This window comes from Barbatula barbatula (assembly GCF_947034865.1).
Source record: "Barbatula barbatula genome assembly, chromosome: 5".
Lineage (NCBI taxonomy): Eukaryota > Metazoa > Chordata > Actinopteri > Cypriniformes > Nemacheilidae > Barbatula > Barbatula barbatula.
In genome coordinates, this window is record NC_136769.1 from 2,564,990 (window position 1) to 2,589,168 (window position 24,179).

At 39.3% G+C, this 24,179-nt stretch overlaps 3 protein-coding genes across 3 annotated transcripts; 2 read left to right on the forward strand and 1 right to left on the reverse strand.

The window, feature by feature from the left end:
- Positions 1 to 1,207: 1,207 nt before the first annotated feature.
- sumo2b (small ubiquitin like modifier 2b) lies at positions 1,208 to 5,063 on the forward strand. The gene is made up of 4 exons (XM_079455506.1): positions 1,208 to 1,302; positions 2,708 to 2,839; positions 3,844 to 3,915; positions 4,410 to 5,063. Exons 1-4 carry the CDS (start codon positions 1,282 to 1,284, stop codon positions 4,470 to 4,472), a joined length of 288 nt encoding a protein of 95 aa, XP_079311632.1. The 5' UTR covers positions 1,208 to 1,281; the 3' UTR covers positions 4,473 to 5,063.
- A 1,022-nt stretch (positions 5,064 to 6,085) lies between these two features.
- Positions 6,086 to 12,702, forward strand: jpt1b (Jupiter microtubule associated homolog 1b). The gene is made up of 5 exons (XM_079455507.1): positions 6,086 to 6,292; positions 8,391 to 8,530; positions 9,702 to 9,814; positions 11,519 to 11,549; positions 11,991 to 12,702. Exons 1-5 carry the CDS (start codon positions 6,237 to 6,239, stop codon positions 12,107 to 12,109), a joined length of 459 nt encoding a protein of 152 aa, XP_079311633.1. The 5' UTR covers positions 6,086 to 6,236; the 3' UTR covers positions 12,110 to 12,702.
- Positions 12,703 to 16,220: 3,518 nt separating this feature from the next.
- LOC306894679 (uncharacterized protein) lies at positions 16,221 to 22,086 on the reverse strand. Its single transcript, XM_079457397.1, has 3 exons — positions 21,997 to 22,086; positions 21,292 to 21,444; positions 16,221 to 20,587 (listed from the first exon to the last, which is right to left on the reverse strand). Exons 2-3 carry the CDS (start codon positions 21,383 to 21,385, stop codon positions 19,455 to 19,457), a joined length of 1,227 nt encoding a protein of 408 aa, XP_079313523.1. The 5' UTR covers positions 21,386 to 21,444; positions 21,997 to 22,086; the 3' UTR covers positions 16,221 to 19,454.
- Positions 22,087 to 24,179: the final 2,093 nt, after the last annotated feature.

The window sequence follows — 24,179 nt, forward strand, 5'->3', positions numbered from 1 at the left end:
CTGCACTGTAACATTTTTAACTGCATTTATAAATATATTGAGTATAGTCATCTATTGCACTGCAACTTATTAACTGCATTAACTCGTAAACTGCACCGTAACTTTAATAACTGCATTAACTCATCCACTGCACTGTTACTTGCACTATTGTTTAGTCTAAATTATTATCTGTTCATATCCACCTGTACATTAATGTTCATAGTATATAGCCATCTCTATACTGTTCAAAGTACATACCTACTGTATAATATTTCCTAATATTGTTTTCTGTATTTATTCTAACTGTATATCCTGCGCTTGCTAATTGCACTTTTGGTTAGACCTAAACTACATTTCTTTACACTTTACTTTTACTATATGTATAATGACAATAAAGTTGAATCTAATCTAACGTTTAAGCGATAAATGTTGATGCCATTCACAAATTAATTGTTTTTTGTAACGTTTCTATAATGCTTCAAATTATTCAAATAATATACATCTCAGTTTTGATGAATTACATATTAAATACGGGGTTATTTACGTGTTTAGATGTCTGAATGGATTCCTTTATCAAGTACAGTCATCTACTTTCATGTTTATGAACAGTTTATTATTAACTGCATTTTGTAAAATTTGTGGTTTATTGATCACGGTGTTGACATATATTTCCATTGTAGTCATTTTTTTATTTTTATTTTTAATGATATGCATATTCATTATTTTAGAGAGTTTGGCCAGAAGTGTTAAATCTTGTTCCTGGAGGGGAAATCGTCCGTCTGACTTTATCTTAACCTGTGACATATATCTGATCAAGTTCATAAAGCGTTCGGGCAAGAGTGTTGAAGTTTGCACCGCAGGATCACGGTTCCGTGATTTTTATCTGTGAGGGACAAAATGGCTTCCCTTCTTCTCCACAGAGTGAAGAACTCTCCCTCACAACCATCTGTGTTAAAACACGCCATGCTCATACTTCTCGTGAACTCTGCTGTCGTATCTAAGTGCATTTATGTTATATATCATGAAATAATCGTGGTTTTGCGATACATTTAGACGAAAAAACGACATTGTGGACAAATGCTCGTTCACGTTTTCAGGATCGCCATGCACGCTGCCCGGTCTCGCGCATGACCTCACCGCGTCGCGTCACTCGCGGTCCCGTGACCCGCGCCGGCCAATCGCGATACGGTGACCGGCTCTCGTGACCGCGCACGTCTCCATCGCTTTTAATCGGGAGCGCGGACGTGCGCGTCCCCGCGGTGTCTTTGTGTGGCGGCGTAGAGAAGCGCAATTACAATAAGCATGGCCGACGAGAAACCCAAGGTGAGTGACGTTTAAAAACGCAAGTCGTTATTTGTCGTTATTTGCGGTTCGTGTTGCGCGAGGGGCTTGCGGAAATGACAAGACGCGCGCGGTGTGAAATATAACGTGAAATATCACGCGTAGTGGATAAATCCTGTAACTGCCGCTTCGGAGACACCGGAAGAAGCCGTGTGAACGCGCTCAGCGAACTCACACCGCGCGCGACACTCACGGGCGCGTTCAAAAGCGAGAAAAACTGAGAAATCCACACGCTCATCGCAACACATACATGCATTTACTTTCATTTTGCATCATATTGACGTTTCGTGTGTTTTCTTGCTTACATTTGATGAAGACTTTTGGTTTTATGTTGGATTGAGATTATCTGAGCATCGCTCATGAAGCTCACACGCAACACTAACGTATACATTACGTAAATTACGTCACCGATAAATGCGCACGTTTATGGTTTAATATCGCAGTAGTTCACAAGCACAGAAGATGCTCGGAGTATTACGACTGCCGCAGTGAACAATTATGTATAATTTCTTATATTATTTATATATATATATATATATATAGTGGATATACCGAGTGTAGGTACTCGATATGTTAGATTAGCATTTATTACTTAAATACAACAACACTGTCGTTTTTTGCATCTTTAATTAAGTTACACGTAAGAATGTCATATGAACGATATTTAGACGAACAAAAGCAGCGACGTTCTTCGTTCTATTCAAATCGGACATGACCATTAAATGACTTGTGTTCGATTCACCGAGTGACTGAGTCGATTCACTGAGTCAGTGAGTCTGATTCAAACGCTGAAGTGTGCACATCTACAGTCATTACAGAATCCGTGCGTGGTCTTACATCATCCCCACGTGACCCGTATGTTCTTTGACAGATGTGTACCATAATAAACACAGGTGTTGTCAAACAAGTACACTTCAACCACAAGAAATCGTTTTCATGGTATTAAGAACACTACAAAATATTAGTACTCCACATTGGTTGTAATGTTCATCATGTTTAAATTGTCTGCTAAACAAATACACGAAAAAACGTTTATTTTGATCGTTTTTTCATGAATTATTTGATTTACATCAATGAAAGAAAACGTGTCTGAATTTGCACGTGCTACTCTGATCTCTAGTTATAGATACTTCGTAGTAGGCAAGTATTTGGATGTCGAGCAATACTGTTCATTCAAAAAGTTTAAAAGAGTAAATAGTGTTCATATCAAAGAACCAGATGAGTTCATTCCCTCGCAGACCACCATAAACCGTCTTCAGTCACACAGTCTGAAAACACACCTTACAAATAAAGTTGATTCTGATATAGTGAGTTTCTATAAGGGTCTAGCGCTGCGTTTATTTATTCGAAGGAAACGTTTATATTTGCATTTCTGCGTTCTTTTCAGGAGGGCGTAAAGACAGAGAACAATGACCACATCAACCTGAAGGTAGCAGGACAGGACGGGTCGGTGGTCCAGTTTAAAATCAAGAGACACACACCCCTCAGCAAGCTTATGAAGGCCTACTGCGAGAGACAGGTGTGATAAACACACACACACACACACACTTTCTGTAAACTTATGAAGAGGTCTGTGACCGGCTTTTAAAATCGAAATAATGTTCAGAATTCATTGAAAGATTTCAAAGCAAGCGCTCTCAGTATGAATGTGAGTGTTATTGAGTACGAGTACACAATCATCTACACAAAAGCTCTTCAGTCGGATCAATAAACCTTTGTGTGTCCGTGTATTTCCTCTGCAGTTTTACTGTCTGCTGACTCTATCGCTCCCTCATGTCCTGTTAATGGCCCTGTGTGTCCGGTTGAAGGTTTATCTCCTCACAGATGGATAAGAGACATGTCGGTGATGTTCACAGGCACATTTAAAACCATAGTATAGCCAAGCGTAAACATTCTGTCATCGTATGACTATTTCTTCAGTGGAACACAAAAGAAGATATTTTGAGAAATGTCTCCGTGGTTTTGTGTTCACACAATGGAAGTCAATGGGGTTCAGTTATCAGCATTCTTCAAAATATTTCTATCAACTCATACGGATGAATAAATGATGGCAGAATGTTCATGTTTGGGTCAACTATCCCTTTAGCATTCATGAACATGGAGTGTGCTCAGGTTTGTCATGACATTCATGCTTCATCAGCAGTGTGGACACGCGGGGTTGAGATGCTACTGGATCTGTGGGTCAGCAACATGTTTTGTTGGCACACGCTGCGGTTGTTAATCTCATTGCGAGCTCTCTCAGAGTTAGGCCGGCAGAAGTAGGACAGTGTCGCGTCCGCACATTCTCTGGGAAGGAAACTTCCAAGCCTTTTCTCCCAAAGAACAGGAAAAGCTTGTCAACGGTGTTGCCGCTTGAAAAGTAAATACAGTAATGTACCAAGCTGTGCTCTGGGAAACCGTGTGAATGATTGACAGATTCAGGGGTCGGGACGTCTCTATTGTCGCCCTATGTTGTGGGTGTGGACCGGGACTGTATAGCTCAGCTTCTGAAGCTCAGATTAATGTATACGTTTGGTTTTTCAGGGATTGACGATGAGGCAGATTCGATTCCGGTTTGACGGACAGCCCATTAATGAAACAGACACGCCCGCACAGGTATGACATCATAGCGCTCTAATCGTGCTCTTGTTATCTTTTTAAAGTCTAATCTCTGATCCATGTGAGCGTTTATGAAAACATCTCAAACATTTTGAATCACTGTTTAATATTTACCTAAAATGAAGCCCCACCCTACATTACCTACTGTCTGAATGTTACGTGTTCACTAAACCTGAAACATTTCTGTTAATTTAAAGTATTATGTGAAAAACTTGAGAAATGTTGTCTTTTAAATAAAAAACGAAATAAGTTTAAGCCACTTAAATATTAACTAGAAAAAGAAAGAAACGAAGCCTATACATTTAAATTTAAGTCAAAATATGAAACTACAGTTAAACTAAAATATTTTTTGTACACCTAACAGAAGTTCATTGTGTTGTAAATGCTTCTTTATGTTGTTTTCAAAGACGCTATTTACGCACTTCTGCAGAATACATTGAAACATGTATTTATATGTACAACAAAAATGATGTTGTGTTGTTTTCCCACAGTTGGAAATGGAAGATGAAGACACAATTGACGTTTTCCAGCAACAGACAGGAGGACTCATCTAAACCTGACTTCACCAACCGCAAAACCTCTTCTCTCTCTCTCTCTTTCTTTCTTTCTCTCTTTCTCTCTCTGTCACCCCAGAGCTCTCATCATCATCATCATCATATGGTTATCTGTAACTGCTGTTGTATAGTGTTTCAGTTCATATTGTACTCTTTGTTTTGTACATAAAAAATGGATTCCTGCTACAGTAAATATTACATTGGGATTGTTTGTTGCCTTGTAACATCTGACAAGTCAAGCCCAGACGTGTGGAGAAAGATATCGGGTCAAATCTGTGTATAAATCAACTCTAATGATTTTTCACAGTTTTGATTGTGTAGCTGCACCCAACATCTGGTTCAGATATGAACACACAGGCTTTGGTTTTTTTTCATTTTTTTTAAATCTTCTGTTATACGTTCTGTTATAGCAAACACAGAGTTCAGATAAATTGGTTTTAATTTGTTTTTTATTGTAGTGGTCATTTGTAGCGTGACACTCGTCTTGAACATGTGTTGACTCGAGTGAAGTGAAGACATGTTTCAGACGAGTAAAACATCTGTATTGTCAAATCTCTTGTTAAAATAAAATATTCTCTTTTTATCAAACTGCACATGGGTTGTGACAATCTGTCTATACAATAAGTTCCTCTGTGGTACACTTTTAGCACAATAAGATAACACAATGTTTGAAGGGTTTCTTTTCAAATGGAACACTTGATCATACCATAAATAGTTTTTTAATTTAGAGACATTTTGGAGTTGCTTCAAAGCATCATTGAATCACGAGAGTAATGTTGAAACAACCCTCATTTATTTAATCATCATATTTATTTATAATAAGATATGAATAGGCTTTGATTTTTAATGCAAAAACATTTTAGTCTTGCAAGTGGAAAACACCGGTCATACTTTTGTCATGTATCACATTATTATAGTATAACGTTGCATTCACAAATTTGCATTTTGTTTTGTTTCGGTGATCATGTTGCCAGCAGGCTATGGAGTAAATGACCTAAAAAGTAAATGATTTTTTTAATCGCAGCCCTCGCTTTAATTATAATCGTATAATTTCACATAATTGTAAATAATACGGCATATAATTACATTTATAAATGAGTTGAGAGTCTTACATATCATCCGAAAACACTTCAAATGAATAAAAAGAAAAACACAAATATACAAACCAAAGCAAATGAACCGTAGTGTTTGTAGACCACATGAGAAATACCTAAATACTTTATGGTTTTGTAACCGTACCACGGTAAATATAAACTATATTACAGTATTTACTGATTTATCATACAGAATACTAAAGCACACATGCAGCAATTACTATATCACACACGTGTGTATCAGTTTACTGTAATAAATACTACATATGGCAATCAGTCAATTACATTTGTTTAGTTTCCCTAAATGCTTTTTTAAAGCATCTTGTCAAATATATTACGGTTATTTAACAGACACACCGTGAATTTACAGTAAAGATGATCATCATGCTGCAAACCAAATCACACAAACCCTGATGAACGGAGCGCACGCCTATCGGCTGACAGACACCCCGCGCACCAATCCCACACCAGAGTCCGCAGCCCTCCGTCCAATCACGCCGCGCCTCCGCTCCGGTGGGCGGGGTGTCGTGGGCGTGTCTTAAGGGCCGCTCCGCCGCACTCGGGTTTCAGCTGGTCCGGGCGGAGTCCATGCGGGATAAAGGAATTACACGAATTCAGTCCAGCTGAAGGTTCATTCCACGCCGTTTAGCGACCACACCAGCCGCTCGACATGACCACGACGACCACCTATCAGGGCATGGAACCCGGTGCCAAAAACAGCTCGAGGTAAACGAACGAAACGGGGCTTTGTTGGGTTGAGCGGGCAGAACAAAAGAAACGCGGATGGGGATGAGGAGGAGGAGGATGATGATGATGATGGCCTGACGGATTGAGGGATTCGTTCCTCCTATCGATGCATGGATGAGAATGATGGCGATTGTGAGGATCTCATAGATGAAAGCTTTGGATTTGATGTGAATTCAGACTGTCTGCCAACACCATCATCATCATCTTCTCCATCATCCTCTTCCTCGTGGCCATGAAGAGCCCAGGCTCGAGCTGCTCTGAGATCAGGTCCAGACAGACGATCACATGCAGGTAAATGAGGAGATGTCTGGTGCATTCATATGAATGGGGCCTGAACTTCATCCAGAATGACAGAATCTGGGCAGGCGGCCACTGTGACATATCAACAGGGCTTTGAAAAGATCTGCTTTAACTTCACGTCGGCATTGTTCTCTTTTACTCCCTCGTGAATGGACGCTTTCTCTTCTGCGTTTATTTTTCAAACGGTTTGATCTCGGTCACATGACGTTGCGGTGTCCAACCTCAAGGTCTGGCCCAAATATACACGCTCCATTGTCCTTAAAAGGCTGTTGGTAGTCAGACCGGAGCTGTTGCATCGATTCTCCTCCGGCCAGGGGCTCGGCACGTTCAGCCAAAGCACTTCCAAAAATCATCTCTTTAGTTTTCGGTCGGGACGCGAGATCATCTTCAGCTTCATAAATGTGTCTTGATTTTATATCAAAAGAAAGCGAGCTGGTGTGTCTGATCTTGTCGCGTTGAATGAGGCATGTGCGAATTTAAGACCCTGTGACTTGCATCTTTGTGCAACATGTTGCCTCCCCGATTGACCCGAATCTGTTTCTTTGGCTTTGGATGCCTGTTTGTCCAGTTTTATCCTCAGATCCTGTCTGTGGTTTGTCTCAATGGGACTGAAAACGAAAGAAATGTAGGTCAGGCCGGGACTAGGTTGTTTATTGGTCACTCCGTCTGATTTAAAGGAATAGTTCAGCCCAAAAACCCATCGTTTATCCACCCAAACCTGACTCTCTTTCTGCTGCAGAACACAACAAAAGATATGTTACACCATATTGGTAACCAAAAAACACTGGATTGTACGAACGCAAAACCGCATAGACATTTCTCTAAATATCTTCTTTTGTGTTCCCCTGATGATAGACGCGCACGCAGGTTTTGTGTGAACAAATGACTGAATGTTTATTTCGGGATCTCTGTAATGATGTTTTCGGCGTGGATGTCGTGCTCGGGGGAAGGATTTTTAATGCCATGTGTCGCCGTGGTTCACAGATGGGTGGGGTCTCGAGTAAAAACGGCTCGGTTTGCTCCCCTGATGAGAGCTGGAGGTTTAGTCTGGTTAAGGCATTATGTGTTAAAGCCATCGGCGGGGACAGCAGGTCGACTGGGCGATGCTTTTATCATTTTGCGCTGATTTCTTGCACAATAGAGGAGGCGAGACGTGTGCGGACGGGGTTTGACCCTGACAGCTGCCGGGTGTCAGCTGGTCTCATCCTGCATTTCTGCGCGGGAGGGTGGGGCGGGGGCGTCGGGTGCAGTGCCGTGGGTTTTGGGGATGCATTGATTTTTGGGCTCCTCCGGCACATCAATCACAGGTCGACTGCTTTTTCCAGCAGGTTCTCCTACGTCTCGCACCCGCCCTGATCTGATTCATGCATTAACATATGTGAGGACTGATATCAGTCCTGTGTGTGTGTTTATATCTGCACACTCTTCTGATGTGTGTGTGTTTTGTGGTAATTGTAACTACATGACAGATCAGCGGATGTGTGTTTTAGATTAAGGGTGGGCTGGATGCAGAATCACAGTACCCTGTTATATCACATTATAGTTATTCAATAACAGATTGTTTATGTTTTAATATCTATTTGACATCTCCGATTTTGCATACGTTTACAAAAGGTCCATTATCTAATTTTGTTTTTATATTCGATTGTTTTATTTGGACTTGGATGGGCATCACTAATGAAAATACACAATGTAAAATGTGTCCTATGTGTTGAAAACGGTTAATTGGTTGTGATTTTCTCATTGTTTGATTTGTTTGTTGATGTCTGTCTCGCAGGGTGTTGTGTCCTCCTGGAGGAGCCTCCAATATTTCCTTCGGCGCGGATGAGGAAAAGCCGGCACGCAAAAACAAGATGGCCTCCAGTATCTTTGCTGAACCTGATGACCCTCACGCCCACCGGAGGAACAACCCGCCAAGTACACAAACACACACACAATTATCACTTTGATTTCACCATAATATGATAATTCATCTCTCTAAAGAACCCATGGCATCCAAACGCAGTTTTGTGAATTAGTTTGTTGTTGTCCGTGTGTTAGTTTAGACACATCTATGAGTATTGAATAAGCAAAAGAGTTATGACTGATTGCCTACACCACAAGGGTGTCAGCATGTTATAAGCATGATGTCATTTCCAGGACAAATAATCAAACGGTCCAGTAATTCAGGAAGTGACTCAAACGCACTAAACACCATGATGTCGGACACAAGAATGTGCGACATCATCACAACTCGTCTGTGCACTGTGTGTGTCTGTGACGTCAATTCGACTCGTCATGATCGACCGTTTCATTTCCAGATATTATCGCTCTCCTTAAAGAATCAGTCAAGCCAAATATAACAATTCTTTAAAACATCTTTATTTCCTCACCCTCGTGTCATACTGTCGTACTATCGTATGGGATCCAAAGAGCACAAACACCTGACATTAAAGTAATAATGATTTCAGCGGGTTAATAAATGCTCTCTATGTGTAAACCATATGTTTGTACACATTAATACCACGTGCTACAGTAAAAGGAATGATGTGCGTGTATGACAGTGAATTGCTCTCGAGGGAGGAGACGTGTTAAAGTCCGACAGGAAGTTCAGTGTGTCAGACAGGAAGCTGTTAGGAATCTCCATTGTGTGTGTGTGTGTTTATGTCAGCCTATGAGAGGTTAACATTCCATATTTGAAATTGATCTAATACATGAGGCCCAAGTCAGATCTGTAATGACGTTTACATCAATTCAAGTGTTTAAAATGTGAATTTAAGATGTAGAACAACACTACCCATAATCCTATAGAGATCAACCTTGAGTCCTTGTTACCATGGTAATACTAATCGAGTTAGGCTCTGTCCTCTCAGACTTGTGATGTCTGTGTTTGTAGGGGCGGTAATGTAAACGTATGTTCAGGTGTGTGTGTCATTCTTTGTTTTACACCTCACACACATCAGACGTGTTGAATAATGAAAGGAAAGGTTGTTTTTATGATAATCTTCAGGTCGTGACTGTGTATGATATTCTGTGTGACTGCAGAAACATGTCGGGGGTATTTTCTCTTGTAATGGCGGTTTGTTTTGTGTGGTGGTGTCGTTGACAGGTGGAGAAGCGTCTGGAGTTCTGTGTGGAGAACCGTCGGCTCCTCTCAGACGGTGCCAGCCTGCTATAGTTTATGATAATGGATGTCCTGGTGAGCGTCAGGGCAACAACAACGTAAGTTCACAAACACCTGAGAGAGATGTGAATACAGGTCATTCAGTAGATCAGTGTTCGCTGTGATTGAAATAACACGTCTGGGTGGGGTCAGAGCTAACAGCCGCGCGACACAGCTGTTCTGGGCTCAGAGACTGACTGCATTATTCCTTCAGGGGAAGTTCATAATGATTTTCATCCTGTTATGTTTGACGTGGATTATGTTTTCGGGCTTTTGTTTCTTACACTTCCTCTTAAACATCACATTCAGTCATTTAAAACTCTTTTCTGATATTTCACTCCTGTCTCGGTACTTCACAAAATTGACAGTTCACTGTCTGATAAATGTTTCTGGTGTGGATAGGAACCATTTATCATTATACCTTTTTTAGGGGTGTGACGATGTATCTCGATGACGATTTTCCTTTGGTGTGTAATGTCATTGGTTGGGCTGCCAACCTGTGATCTGTTTTAACATGTATAATGTTTTAATGTTTTGGTTTATTTTGTGCGTTTCCTGCTCTTAGACTTTAGCTTTCTTAAAGTCCCTGTGAACCGGAAGTTGCGATCGTTTTTACTTCCGTATTCTGACACATTTCTGAGTGAAAAGGAATTTCAAAGGAGAACTTTAATGGGCGTGGCTTGGGTTTTTCTTAACGAATTGATTGGATGTGTAAAAACATCTGTTGCATTTTGAAATGAAACTAGCAGCAGATTGACAGTTGAAGGGGAGGAGTTAACAGATGCTCCGCCCAAGCCGTCTAGTTTTCGTCATTTGAGGTAGATAGTCATTTCAGGGTGGAAATGCATTTTCAGATTTTAGCTGAAGATTTTGAGGGACCATTTTATAAAGAAAATGACCTAATAACTACAAACGCTAGAAATATTTTATGAAAATTAGAATTGTCATTTTTAATTTCAGTGTGACTTTAATGCCTTCTCGGTTTTTAATAAAGGTCAAATTTTGTTTAAATTTTGAGTTACAAATCTACTTTTTCCAGAATAAATATTTCTGTTCACATAAAACATGTCTGTGTACTGTATAAATGATTATTTATATTTATCAATAATTTAAATGATTTATTCTGGATGCGATTAATCACAATTAATCCTTTGACGGATTAAAGTAAATTTGAATGTTGTCCATTCTATAACAATTGACTTTTTCTTTGTTATACTTAAAATGTCCTAATCGAGTTATAATTGTGAACCCAGTATCATGTATAATTTTCAATGGTGAGCTGATAGTATCTTTACATTCCTATTAATAAATGTCCCTTTTTTGTTCTACTTCGAGATCGTTCGCCCCAAAATATAAATTTCATTTCAATATTTCATGTAATTCCTAACCTGTAAGACTTCCCGCAAAACACAAAAGAAGATATTTTGAAGAAAGTTGATAACCAACCTTCCCTATTCATTTCTATATAGGGGCACAAAACCAATGCAGGTAAATGGGTAGTGTCGTGTTCGGTTTCCAACTTTCATCAAAATATCTTTTGTGTTCTTTGGAAGAAAGAATGTCATACAAGATGGGTGTGTAAATGATGACAAAATTGTCATTTTTGGGTGTACCATCCCTTTAAATATGTCAGTAGTAAATCATGTTATTTAATGTTGGCTTGAAATGGTTAAACTCTGAGGGACAGATTGAATTTGTTCTTGTTAGATTTAGTAGTAAATAAATAGTATAGGGGTCTGATCTCATTTGCTTTTGTTTTGCAGGATCAAAATGAGTACGAGCCGGAAAACAATGGTGAGAATATTTTTTTCTCTTGTGAATATCAATATTTGCAGAGACGTACCGCGTGACTCGCGTTTGGTAAGAACGCGGCTGGTGAAGTTCTGGAATTTTCTTCTCTTTTAATGAGACGGAGGCCAATTCCATGACTCCACGTCTGCTGGCGGAGGAGCGGATCTGCTTTTCTCATCGAGAACAGCTGTAGAAACACTGATTCTGTATTTTTCATCCTGTCTCACAAGACAGGCATTAACTTACTGCCGTGATAATGCACTCAGTCATGTGTTGGGTTTAAATAATGAAGCGTTTGTTTAAGAGTCCGGCTGTAATGAGCGTGTTCAGCCGATACTGTAAATATTCTTCACGGCTGGGGTCTCCAGATCCAATAAACAGATTTAGAAACAAATATCATGACCCTAGTTCTGTCCTAAATGTTTTTTTTCCTTTGTGTTTCAGAAGAGGTCCAGGAGCAGAAAGAGGATGGCGCACAGCCGTCCGTCCCCACGGCGTCCGGCGGCACCCCCTCTGGCCGAAGGAACCCACCCGGTGGCAAATCCAGTCTGATTCTGGGCTGAAACGACCGTCATTGAACTTTCTTTGCTCTATCTGTCTGTTCTCTCTCTTTTTTTAAGGAACTCCTTCCTTCACTCTCGTCGTGAGCCATGGAAACTTTCGTCCTCCACCGTCTTTTCATTTTTCTATTGCGAAACAAGAGAAGCGATCGTTGACAGAAGCACTTTATGTAAGAAGTCCGTTCAGTCGCTCCTGCAGGAATCCGTGGCATGAGAGATTCAGATCGACTTTTAATCCGCCCCGGTGTAAATCATTCAAGGAAAAGGACAAAAAAAGATTTGTTGCGCAAAATTTCTAAGTACAAATAAAGATTGATATGAATTTCCCTGTGTTTGTTTGACGTGAGATGTGTGTTTGTTTGGAATGTGTTATTGTCATGTGTGAAAACTTTCAAGTCGGCATGATCCAGAAATTAAAATGGCAGTATTCATACGTATATGGAGTTCTTTTTGAGTGAAAAGGTACACTGAACAACTTAATTTCATTTTTTTCAAAAAGATTTTACAGAAGCATGCAGTGCAGAAATCTAGGGAAGTAGTAAACGACATATTAGCAAAACAGGTATCAATAATTCCATTGTCACAAACTTTTTATTAAAAAATACATAAAGTAAATGTATATGGCTGGTTATTTAATGGACTTTTGTATAAAGCTTTGATTGTGTCTGTCAGAATTATAGTCATTGGTGAATTGGCATACGTAACGCTACTAGACCTCAGTTAATATTATAGTAGACAACAGTATTTTTCATGTGGGCTACCACAAACATTGCCACTAGCGTTCTGGTGAAGGTAAGATAATATATTGTATTTATGATCCGTAATAACACCGCATACTATTTACAGGTGATATCAAAGTGTCGAACTATAAAATCTAGCGGATAAATCCAGAATCCTTTCTAATGTAATGTTCAAAATTGGCTTAACCAAAGCCAAGGTGCTACTGCAATACCGCCACTGTCCACAGGGATGCGTGTGTACCACAGTTTGTAAAGTACTGAAGTAACATTTTCCTCATCGAGTGTTTTGAAGTCTTTAAAATGGTCACCGAACCACACAGCCTCTTGGGATTATTCATTGCTGAAACGATAAGCACTGAAAACGCAGACAGATCACCAGAAAAATCTCGTTTTAGCCTTAAAAGATGTTCTGAACACTTAAAGTCGGCATGAAATTAAAATTGATATTTCTAATTGTTTTACACAGTGGTGATGTATGCATTATACACTTTTTATACGTGCACAACATTATTATTTTTAAATACGTTTGCACTTCTAATAGTTGATCACAAATTCTAAGCTCCTCCCCCTCTCGAAACGACATCTCTTCACTTCTGGTCACGAGCAATGGCGCGAGGGCGGGGCTGCAATGACTGACAGATTGCAAACTGCCGTTCAAATCTTTCAGCGATCCAATCAGTTGTCAGTGGATAACCTCAAGTCCCGCCCTACTTTTTTTTCTCATTTCTGAAGTCGTTTCACTCGGGTATACGTCACGATACGAAAAAATTACGATGGCTACTTCCGTTTCATTCCGACAGTACGGAGAAGAACGTTTTCAAAAATGCTTTTATTCATAACATCTCAAACATACATAGAGGAACACAGCACAGTCAATGTTACATTTATAATAGCAGATCCAACGAAGAAAGAAAAAACAAGAAATTAGATATATTATACAATACATTAATAAAGGAATATGTTTAAAGAGCTCTATACAATCGTTAGATTTTTTATTTCTCACATCTTTAAGAGACTCAAAATAATGTCTTGATTCAATTTTATATAATAATAAAATTATTATTTTCCTATTTTTGTTTGTGTATATAAAATGTACCATACATGACCGATAGGTTAAGGTTTTCCCCTTAAACTTGTACTTATAATAATATGTCTTTACTAGATAAGATGATATTCAAAAAAGATACTCAATATCACTCGAAAGTGGGAAATACACATTCATAAAATAAATGTTTTATGGTTTCTATATTAGTTACAAAATGCTCAAGTAACCTTCATGTATTTTATATATTTTGAGATTACTTGAGAAGTACAAGTTTTGTACTTTGATTTTCCTGTATTTTCATAGTAAATTACTGGCAGTACGGTTGCCAGTAAGTTACTGTATTTCAATTTACAGTACATGTATTAAAAAAATATTACTGTATAGCACATTACTACAAATTTACTTATTACAATAATTCCAAATAATATTTTAAGTAGTTAAGTATATAAATCTAAAGTTATTACAATTGTAACTACTATACTTAAGAATAACATTATGAATCAAAAGGCAATCCAAGAAATGTTTGTATCAAAAAATAGTTTTAAAAAATAAGTTAATTGAAACATAGTCGAGAAACTGCATGACTTGCAGTCGTAGCTGGACATCCTAAACCTGGGATGACTTGCCTGGGAACATCACAGATGACCAAATCCAGCTAAACAAGCAATGTTCAGACTGTAAAAAATAAAAAGACACATAACAAAATATGTAAGCCATAGAAATGAGTAAAAATTGTGCAGGAAGTGGTGAACTGACAAAGAACCATATTTTTCAGCTTTAATAATATTTGTTAATGTTAATTAATACATATTCATCGTGCATAAACTAATGTGAACAGAGACAAATTGGTTTAAAAATGTATTAGCACATGTTGGAATGTATTAAGATGAATACTGTTAAAAAATGGAATCTTATTGTAAGCGTAAATGAAAATATATTTACATATATCCAAACAGTATTGTTTTACATTTAAAAGCAACTTATATATTTAAAACCAAACAGGCATATACCCAATAACAAATACAGTCCTTTTACCTTGCTTGCCTTCGTAAACACACTTCAAACAATTCGACAGAATATAAACTTACCAAAACCCTTATCCATTGATTAAGATTTGAAAAGCGGGTTGTAAAGGTGTGCTGAACTGGTCGTTTTTAGTATTTTATATTACTCGGTCACTGCTAAGATTGGATAACAGTTTGCATAGTAAACTTAAGTTGGAGCATTCCGTGAATTTGGTTAGACACTTTTTTCCGGATGAAATGGCAATGGCTTTGCGTATAGTTTGTATGGCCTATAGTTGTTTGGTGTTTAATGATATATGACCGTACCTGTCAGCATTTGAGACTCGTGATCACGAACCGGACAGAAGATTACCGTATGGCGGGTCTCAAATGTTACGAGAGTTACCAGGGTAAATAAACAGAGTGAGACTCCCGGTCAAAATGACAGTGTTGCCAGAAACGAATATGACCCAGCACCAAAAAATATAAAAAAAACACTTCTACACAGTCTCCAATATTCGCAGGATAAAACCTTAAAAAATTATATATGAGCCCACCAAATCAAAGAGATGCCACACAGTTACACAGTACTAATATTATCACAGGACCTCGGTGTAGGTAATTTTTCTACACGGCCGATTCGCACTGGATTAAGATCACAGACAACCTCTGCAATTAATACAAATGACTAGAGGTTCCCAGGTAATAATAATCCCTTACGAATAGGGCTCAGGGCATATCAAGCGATCTTTAACAAACCAATAGTGGGGCATAGTACAAAATATGTTTTATTCACATAAGACTGCTGAGCCATTCCTATCAGATCCAATATTGACGGCACTGCACTGCCTTTTAATTAAAGTCTCTCCGCAAATTCAGCGTCGATCTGTGGCTTGTTCACAAAGGAATCCGAGGTGAAATGAGGCAAACAATCGCTCAATGTTTTACCTACGTGAGATGGAACATCTTTAAAAATAAACTTCGACCATGCATTCGGAATCCGAATAACGGTTATGCTGCAACTGTGTTCTTTTAACAACCAGGCACTGCATAATATTTTGAGATCTTTAATGGCATATTTATTGCTTGCTCGCTTGCTTTCTCGTCTGCACTGGCTGTCCATACGCAACCATCTGCGCTTGGGAACACCTGAGAGACTAGGCCTGCCGGCCAAAGGGCACGAGGAAGTTGGGGATCAAAGATCTTATTTATGGAATTTTTAAGAGGGATGTATCACTCGTAAGGTTTTTATGTCTTAGGTTGTATGGGGAACTGTGTAATGCATTTTTCATTTTGTTTTTGTGTTTTGTTATATTTCTTGTTTTATGGTTATTGGATTTATTGTAAAGCACTTCGGGCTGTCTTTGTGGCAGTACAAATGTGCTATATAAGAAATAAACCTAAACCTAATGACAACATGTCTGATTTTTACTTAAGATCGGCACTGGAGGTGCAGGTTGCCTTGTGAAGCTCCTGGCCGTAGGAGTCTAGACACTGCCAGCGTTTCGTATTGGTGCGGTTCAACTGGGGGTAGTCACTAAGCACAGTGGTGGAGTCGGACCAGAGCGTATTTGAGCGAATAGGAATGGTAAGCTCTGTGGTCAGGAGCTGGGATAGCTGTGCTCCGTTGAGTGCGGCACACAACTCCAGGCGTAGTATGGTTTGTTGCTTGCGAGGGGCAATGCGGGATCTTGCTGCAATGAAGGCTGTCTCGACTTGACCCTCCTCATACTCTATGCGCAGGTAGGCCACTGAGCAATACGCTTGTTCCAATGCATCGTAGAAGACATATCTTAGCCAATCTTTCTGTGATTAAGAGACAGAACCATAGAGACGCCATGTTCGAGATAGAGAGATTCATCAGAACTGCTTTGGCTTGCTCACTGGGTGCTTTGAGACTGAACAAGAAAACTAGTCAAAGAGAACGTAGAACATAGTTCATATGTTCAGAACACAGAACATAGTTACTGAACACAACAGTAGCCCCTCAGTGCAGAAGTTCATACAGTAAGTTTATAAAGTGTCCTGGGCTTCTTGGTGGATTAGAATTACCTGGGAATTACCTTTTACTCAATAAAACCTGCCCACTCCAATAAAGATCGTTCCAAATTTTAACTGCCAAATTAATGTGATAGAAATGTATTGCAATGTCAATCAATGATGATAATGACCATTTTATCTCCTTAAACTAAGTATGACAAGATGAAAAATAGAATTAAACCAGGAAAACAGGTCAAACGGATCAAACATAGCATTAAAGAGAGTTAGAAAATATGACTCATATGTCCAGAAACCACTTCAAAGAGACAAACAAGAAATTAACCAATGACTTTAACCCTCAAAGTGGCCACAATAATTAATCGGGTTCGGAGAGCTGAGTAGGCATTTTCCACTTGTTCATGAACTTCATGCACACACCACGGCACCCAAAAATTTGCAATTCATTGATACATATGACGGAAAAAAAAGCACACCAACAATAATGCGCTTCCCTTTAATGTGAGTTGCCTTAACATCTGACAGAACTACTGTACGTCTTTCGTGAAGTATATATTGCAGAACATATAATTCAAAAATTGTCAAGTCCAGCAGCTGTCAAGGACGAGTATGATAAACAGAAGTAGCCTTAGTAGAATCCCATATTTAGTTTGAATTCAGTAAATCAGTCAACTGTGCTCTGAATTCAGTTAGAGTTTTATTTCCAAAGTCCGCAATGTGAGATTTGTGTTATTCTCCATACCTTGCAAAATATATTTGGGCCACTTTGGCATTCCGATTGCTTCAATATACAACATCTTATCGCGCCAAAACCCCATCTCTCACGAGCCACCACATGATCTCTACAGTCGATTGATTGACAGGCGAGGTCTCTCTATCCCAGATCTGAATGGTTAAGCTAAACCAATAAGGGCTGTGTTAATGAATAATGTGTTTACTGCACTGCACATTATTTATAAACGTTTTGAAATAACTTTGCTAATCAAAAGCAAAGAAAAGGCAAGCTGCTGGGCTTGTCCACCCGCCCAATGCATTTTTTTCAAAAGAGGGAATCCGCCCAATCTGGCATCACTGTCTACTGCCCACTATGTAGCTTTTTCTTCTGCTGATTTCGGTTTTGCCACCAAAATATTTTCAAATAAAGATATGTGAGAAAAAGAAACAGTTTCTTTCAGAAGAGTTTAACTGTAATTTTTCTTCACATCTCCAGAGTCACACCTGTAAGTAGATCCTGTAAATACGTGCTGAAAGGTGGAGGCGTGCCGGCAGATCTTTTCAATTGGTCATGAAAGCTGCCTGTTCCATTGATGTAATGCTACTGTCCTACATCAAAAGCCTCCTTTTTAGTGTTTGTAGATTTTAACTATGAAAAATAATCTGCAGTTGATTTATAAAGATACTACAAAGGGAGTCTTTACTCTTTGGATACTACTGCAGCTTGATATCAGCAATTACACCTAAACCTGCCCGTTGGCTCTAATATCACTTTAGTGTTAAACAGGATATTATTTGTTTTTGTTACATTTCATAACTGGCAATCGTTGGTCTGATGAATGGATTTGTTCCCAGATAAATCTTTTTCATCAAGGTCAGATTTTCTTAACTATACACAGCTTATGTATTTATGAGTTAAACGTTCATGACTGAAGTGCCCTTGAGCAAGACACCTTACCCCGGATTGCTCTGCAGTAATGTGACACTGTAAAACACTACTTGTAAGTCGCTTTGGATAAAAGCTTCTGCCAAATGAATAAATGTAAATATATACATACACTCACTGGCCACTTTATTAGGAACATCTGTCCAACTGGTCGTTAACGCAAATTTCGAATCAGCCAATCACATGGCAGCAACTCAATGCATGTAGACATGGTCAAGATAATCTGCTGCAGTTCAAACCGAGCATCAGAATGGGGAAGAAAGGCGATTTAAGTGACTTTGAACGTGGTATGGTTCTTGGTGCCAGACGGACTGGTTTGAGTATTTCAGAAACTGCTGATCTACTGGGATTTTCACGCACAACCATCTCTAGGGTTTACAGAGAATGGTCCGAAAAAGAGAAAATATCCAGGTAGCGGCAGTTCTGTAGGCGCAAATGCCTTGTTGATGCCAGAGCTCAGAGGAGAATGGCCAGACTGGTTCGAACTGATAGAAAGGGAACAGTAACTAAAATAAGCACTCGTTACAACCAAGGTATGCTGAAGAGCATCTCTGAACGCACAACACGTCGAACCCATGAGGCGGATGAGCTACAGCAGCAGGAGACCACACCGGGTGCCACTCCTGACAGCTAAGAACAGGAAACTGAGGCAATAGAAGATTGGGAAAACATTGCCTGGTCTGATGAGTCTCGATTTCTGCTATGACATTCGGATGGTAGGGCCAGAATTTTCCGTCAACAACATGAAAACATGGATCCATCCTGCCTTGTATCAACGGTTCCGGCTGGTGGTGGTGTAATGGTGTGGGGGATATTTTGTTGGCACATCTTCTGATGGCTACTTCCAGCATGATAACACGCCATGTCATAAAACGCCCATTTCTCCGACATGCAGTGACCTCTACTTGGTAGAAGGTTTTTCTGCAGTGTGAATTCTCACGTGTTCCTCTAGATTACTTTTTTGTGTGAAACTCTTTCCACACTGAACACATGCGTATGGACGCTCACCAGTGTGAATTCTCATGTGGACATCCAGCTTACTTTTCTGAGTGAAACTCTTTTCACAATCAAAACATGCAAACGGTTTTTCTCCAGTGTGAATTCTCACGTGTTCCTCTAGATTACTTTTTTGTGTGAAACTCTTTCCACAGATAACACATGCGTATGGACGCTGTCCATTGTGAATCCTCATGTGGACCTCTAGATTAGATTTGTTTTTGAAACTCTTTCCACACTGAACACATGCGTATGGCCGCTCACCAGTGTGAATTCTCATGTGGTTCTTAAGAACACTCTTGTATATAAAACTCTTTCCACACTGAACGCATGTGTATGGACGCTCTCCAGTGTGAATCCTCATGTGGACCTCTAGCTTACTTTTCTGAGTGAAACTCTTTTCACAATCAAAACATGCAAACAGCTTTTCTCCAGTGTGAATTGTCATGTGTTCCTCTAGATATGTTTTTCTTGAGAAACTCTTTCCACACTGAACACATCTATACGGCTTTTCTCCAGTGTGAATCCTCATGTGGTTCTTAAGACTATTTTTTTGTGTGAAACTCTTTCTACACTGAACACATCTATACGGCTTTTCTCCAGTGTGAATCCTCATGTGGACCTCTAGATTAAATTTGCTTTTGAAACTCTTTCCACACTGAAAACAAACATGTGGCTTTTCTCCGGTGTGAATTCTCATGTGTTCCACTAGATGACTGGTTCTTGTGAAACTCTTTCCACACTGCAGACATGTGAACGGCTTTTCTCCGGTGTGAACTCTCATGTGGACCTCAAGACAACTTTTGTGTGTGAAACACTTTCCACACTGGTGGCAGATGAACGGCTTTTCATCAGTGTGAATTCTCATGTGGGTCTTGAGAACACTTTTTCTTGTGAAGCTCTTTCCACACTGGTGGCAGGTGAACGGCTTTTCTTCAGTGTGGATTCTTATGTGCTTAACAAGCTGCTCTTTACTTCCCAATCTCTTTCCACAATGAGGACATACTGATACCGTTGTTTCTTCCAGGTCCAATCGGTCTATAATGAAACAAAAGCAGCACATATTTTTATAAGGGCGGTGTTAGTTTTTCTTGAACTTGGCTGAGCAGTGGTTGGGTGACTTGCCAACATATTAGAAAGCTTCTGATACGTAAAAGAAAACTAAGCTGAACCAAGTTAAGGGGAAAAGATTTTATTGAAGATGTTTCTGTTGCATAGCAGTCTTCTGAACTTTAACACAAGGTACAGTCTATGTGATCAGACTTTATACCTGGTAACAAATGGCCTCCAGACAACAGACAGATAACATGAGGACCTCCTACTTGAGAACTCATATTAGACAGTGTTGAAGGGCCATTAGTTGAATCACACCTTTACAGATATATGTTAAAGTCGGGTGAGGCACAAGTATAATGTGATCACCCATTTGGTTTACGCCTTTACCTATAAAGATGTTAAGTACAGGTGGGGCACAGACACAACTAATGTCAGACGTTGATTACATATGAAAGAAGGACACAAAGCCTTCAGCGGTCAACATTGAACACATGCAATCAAAGGCACGACATGTGAATTATTTGCATTCAAATATCATAAAACCACCAACTCAGAGTTTGTTCATCCGTACTTTCATTATCAAACTTCACACAATAATAACAAAATCATAGTAATAATTGTGAATCAATACATTTTTTAATTTGTCAGTAATAATCATTAATGAAGACTCAAGATTGGAAACAAACCTCTTTGTTCCGCAGCGTCTTCATTGGTCATTGTGCTGGTGTCTGTAACACTCATGTCTTCTCTCTCCTCTTTAATGAATCTGACGTCACACATCACTTGCTTTTCAAGTTTGGCTTTGAGAAACAGATTGAATTGAGTTACATTCAGTTCACCTGTAACATAAATAATTGACTGAATGATCACAATAAAACAGCACATAGTGTCAAATAAAACATGTGAAGAATGAAGAAACAACTAAACGATTATTTATAACGCAGATGAGACAATGACATATAAGGACCAGTGATCACGTGACGTGAGCAATTATAAGAATGAACTGTATTAAAATAAAACATCTTATTTCTGTGAGTGAAATATGAATGACTGATACAGAATGCTTAAGTGAATGGTGTTTTGAAACATGTCATAAGTTCACGACATTCAGGAAACATGTCTGATAACATTGAAGAAGAAAACTATAAAACACGAGATCAAAACTCTTCTGAACACTTCAATACTGAGGTAATAATAATGAAATACATTCATTTAACACAAATCGCGGTTTTGTCTCACTGAACGTGTTTCCAGAAGTTAAACTTTATACAAATTCTCCGGACGAACTTCAATCCCTCTGCAAACATTTGAATCATCTAGCATTGAACTTCATGTTTGTCAAGATCTTGTGGAGAAAAGTTTATAACACGAGATCCATCCAGTGAACTAACCTTTGTGTTTAAAGATCTTTATATCAAATACTTCTCCTGATATTCTCCGATTCTCGTTCTTCTGCGCATGCGCAGCTTCTTCTTCTTCTTTGGGGTAAATGGCGGTTGGCAAACAAACAACAGGACCGTTTCCGCCACCTAATGGCGGGCTGGAGTTTGGCAGGACAATAAGAGAAAACAGTAATAAATCACTAAATAAAAGCAATACATTTAATTATTATATTCTTATTACGCTCAAATATCTTATTAGCATTCTCCATTCTTTCTTTTTATAAGCTAATATTAGCTCTAATGACATTTTATTTGTACCTTCTGTAACTTTGTGTCCAGCATCTTTCTCTCTCTTTACAATTAGCTTTACGCTGTAATAAAATATGCTCAACTATTTACATTTTGCCACAAAATATAAAAAAACATATGTGATAAAAAAAGATTTTTTTTCATTTTAATTTTTCTTCACATTTCCAGAGTCTCGTCTTTAAGTAAATGCTGTAAATATGTGCAGAAAGGTGGAGGCGTTCATAAAGTTATGGGAGTAGCGACAGGCCTTTCAATTGGACGCGAAAGCTGCCTGTTTAACATCAGTTTAAACGCTATTGGCCCACATCCAAAGCCACATTTCAGTGTGTTTTTGAATCGAAGATTTTAAATATGAAACCAAGAATGTGCATTTGATTTATAAAGATACTACAACGGGTATCTATACTCTTTAAAATCATGAACCTATATTTAAATTGGGCCGTCAGCTTGATGTCAGCAAATACACCTAAAACAGCCTGCTGGCTCTAATATCACTTTAGTGGTAAACATAGGATCATAGAAGTTGGTCTGATGAATGGATTTGTTCCTGGACTAATCTTTTTCACTGAGGTCAGAGTTTCTTAACACGGCCTAACTGTATGTATTTATTAGTTAAATGTAGTCTTGAAGCCCTGCCTGTGTACTATTGAGTGAATAGTTTTTCCCTATTGTAAAAACGTCTTACACTTCACAACAAAATGTTATGTTTTCTAGCATATTTATCAAATTACCTAAACCACATGTTTAAATTAGATAAGATTAGATTCAACTTTATTGTCATTATACATATAGTATAAGTACAGTGTAACGAAATGTAGTTTAGGTCTAACCAAAAGTGCAATTATGCGGTTATTAAAGTTACGGTGCAGTATACAAGTAAATGCAGTTAAGAAGTTGCAGTACAGAAGATAAGTTAATGCAGTTATTGAAGTTACAGTGCAATAGATGAGTAGATGCAGTTATTGAAGTCACAGTGCAGTAGATGCAGTTATGAAAGTTTTCCATCAGTGCAAATGAGCATTCAGTAGGCCTATTATATTTCTGGTGTGCAAGTGAGCAGTATAGAGTGCAAATGATGCTGTGTGTGTGTAAACAGTCCGGTAGAACAGATAACATGAAGTACTGGTGTGTACAGTTCAGTCATGCATGCAGCCCTGTAGTGCAATGTAAACAATGTTGTAGCAGCATTGGAGTTAAGGGTATGAGAGGTAGTGGAGTCAGTGGGGGGCAGAGCTCAATAAAGAAACAGCTCTGGGAAAAAAGCTGTTTCTTAGTCTGCTGGTTCTTGTCCGGAGGCACCGGAAGCGCCTACCAGAAGGCAGGAGAGTAAACAGTCTATGAGCGGGGTGAGAGGAGTCCTTGAGAATGCTGAGAGCTCGACGCAGACAGCGTTTCTTCTGGATGTCCTCAATGGGAGAAAGTGTAGTCCCTGTGATGCGCTGGGCTGTTTTCACCACCCGCTGCAGTGCCTTGCGCTCAGCAACAGAACAGTTCCCGTACCAGACTGTGACACAGTTGGTCAGGATGCTCTCTATCGTGCAGCGATAGAAGTTCACCAGGATATTTGAAGACAGGTGGTTCTTCTTCAGTGTCCTCAGAAAGAAGAGACGCTGGTGAGCCTTCTTGACCAGGCATGAGGTGTTGGTGGTCCAGGACAGGTCCTCCGGAATATGAGTCCCCAGGAACTTAAAACTGGAAACACGTTCAACAGCCATCCCCTTAATGTGGAGGGGGTCGTGTGTCCCTCCTTTCGCCTTCCTGAAGTCCACGATGATCTCCTTTGTCTTGGAGGTGTTAAGGAGCAGGTTGTTGTCCGAGCACCATATGGCCAGGTGCCGGACCTCCTCCCTGTATGCAGTCTCATCGTTGTTGCTGATGAGACC

What these genes read in the sequence shown, in the direction of transcription:
- sumo2b (XM_079455506.1), top strand. Translation starts at nt 1,282, where the DNA reads ATGGCCGACGAGAAACCCAAG. An exon ending in TGGCCGACGAGAAACCCAAG is followed by an intron (nt 1,303 to 2,707) that starts GTGAGTGACGTT and finishes CGTTCTTTTCAG; the next exon opens with GAGGGCGTAAAGACAGAGAA. An exon ending in AAACAGACACGCCCGCACAG is followed by an intron (nt 3,916 to 4,409) that starts GTATGACATCAT and finishes GTTTTCCCACAG; the next exon opens with TTGGAAATGGAAGATGAAGA.
- jpt1b (XM_079455507.1), top strand. Translation starts at nt 6,237, where the DNA reads ATGACCACGACGACCACCTATCAGGGCATGGAACCCGGTGCCAAAAAC. An exon ending in GGTGCCAAAAACAGCTCGAG is followed by an intron (nt 6,293 to 8,390) that starts GTAAACGAACGA and finishes TCTGTCTCGCAG; the next exon opens with GGTGTTGTGTCCTCCTGGAG. An exon ending in AGCGTCAGGGCAACAACAAC is followed by an intron (nt 9,815 to 11,518) that starts GTAAGTTCACAA and finishes TTTGTTTTGCAG; the next exon opens with GATCAAAATGAGTACGAGCC.
- LOC306894679 (XM_079457397.1), bottom strand. Translation starts at nt 21,385, where the DNA reads ATGTGTGACGTCAGATTCATTAAAGAGGAGAGAGAAGACATGAGTGTT. An exon ending in AGACGCTGCGGAACAAAGAG is followed by an intron (nt 20,588 to 21,291) that starts GTTTGTTTCCAA and finishes GTTTCATTATAG; the next exon opens with ACCGATTGGACCTGGAAGAA.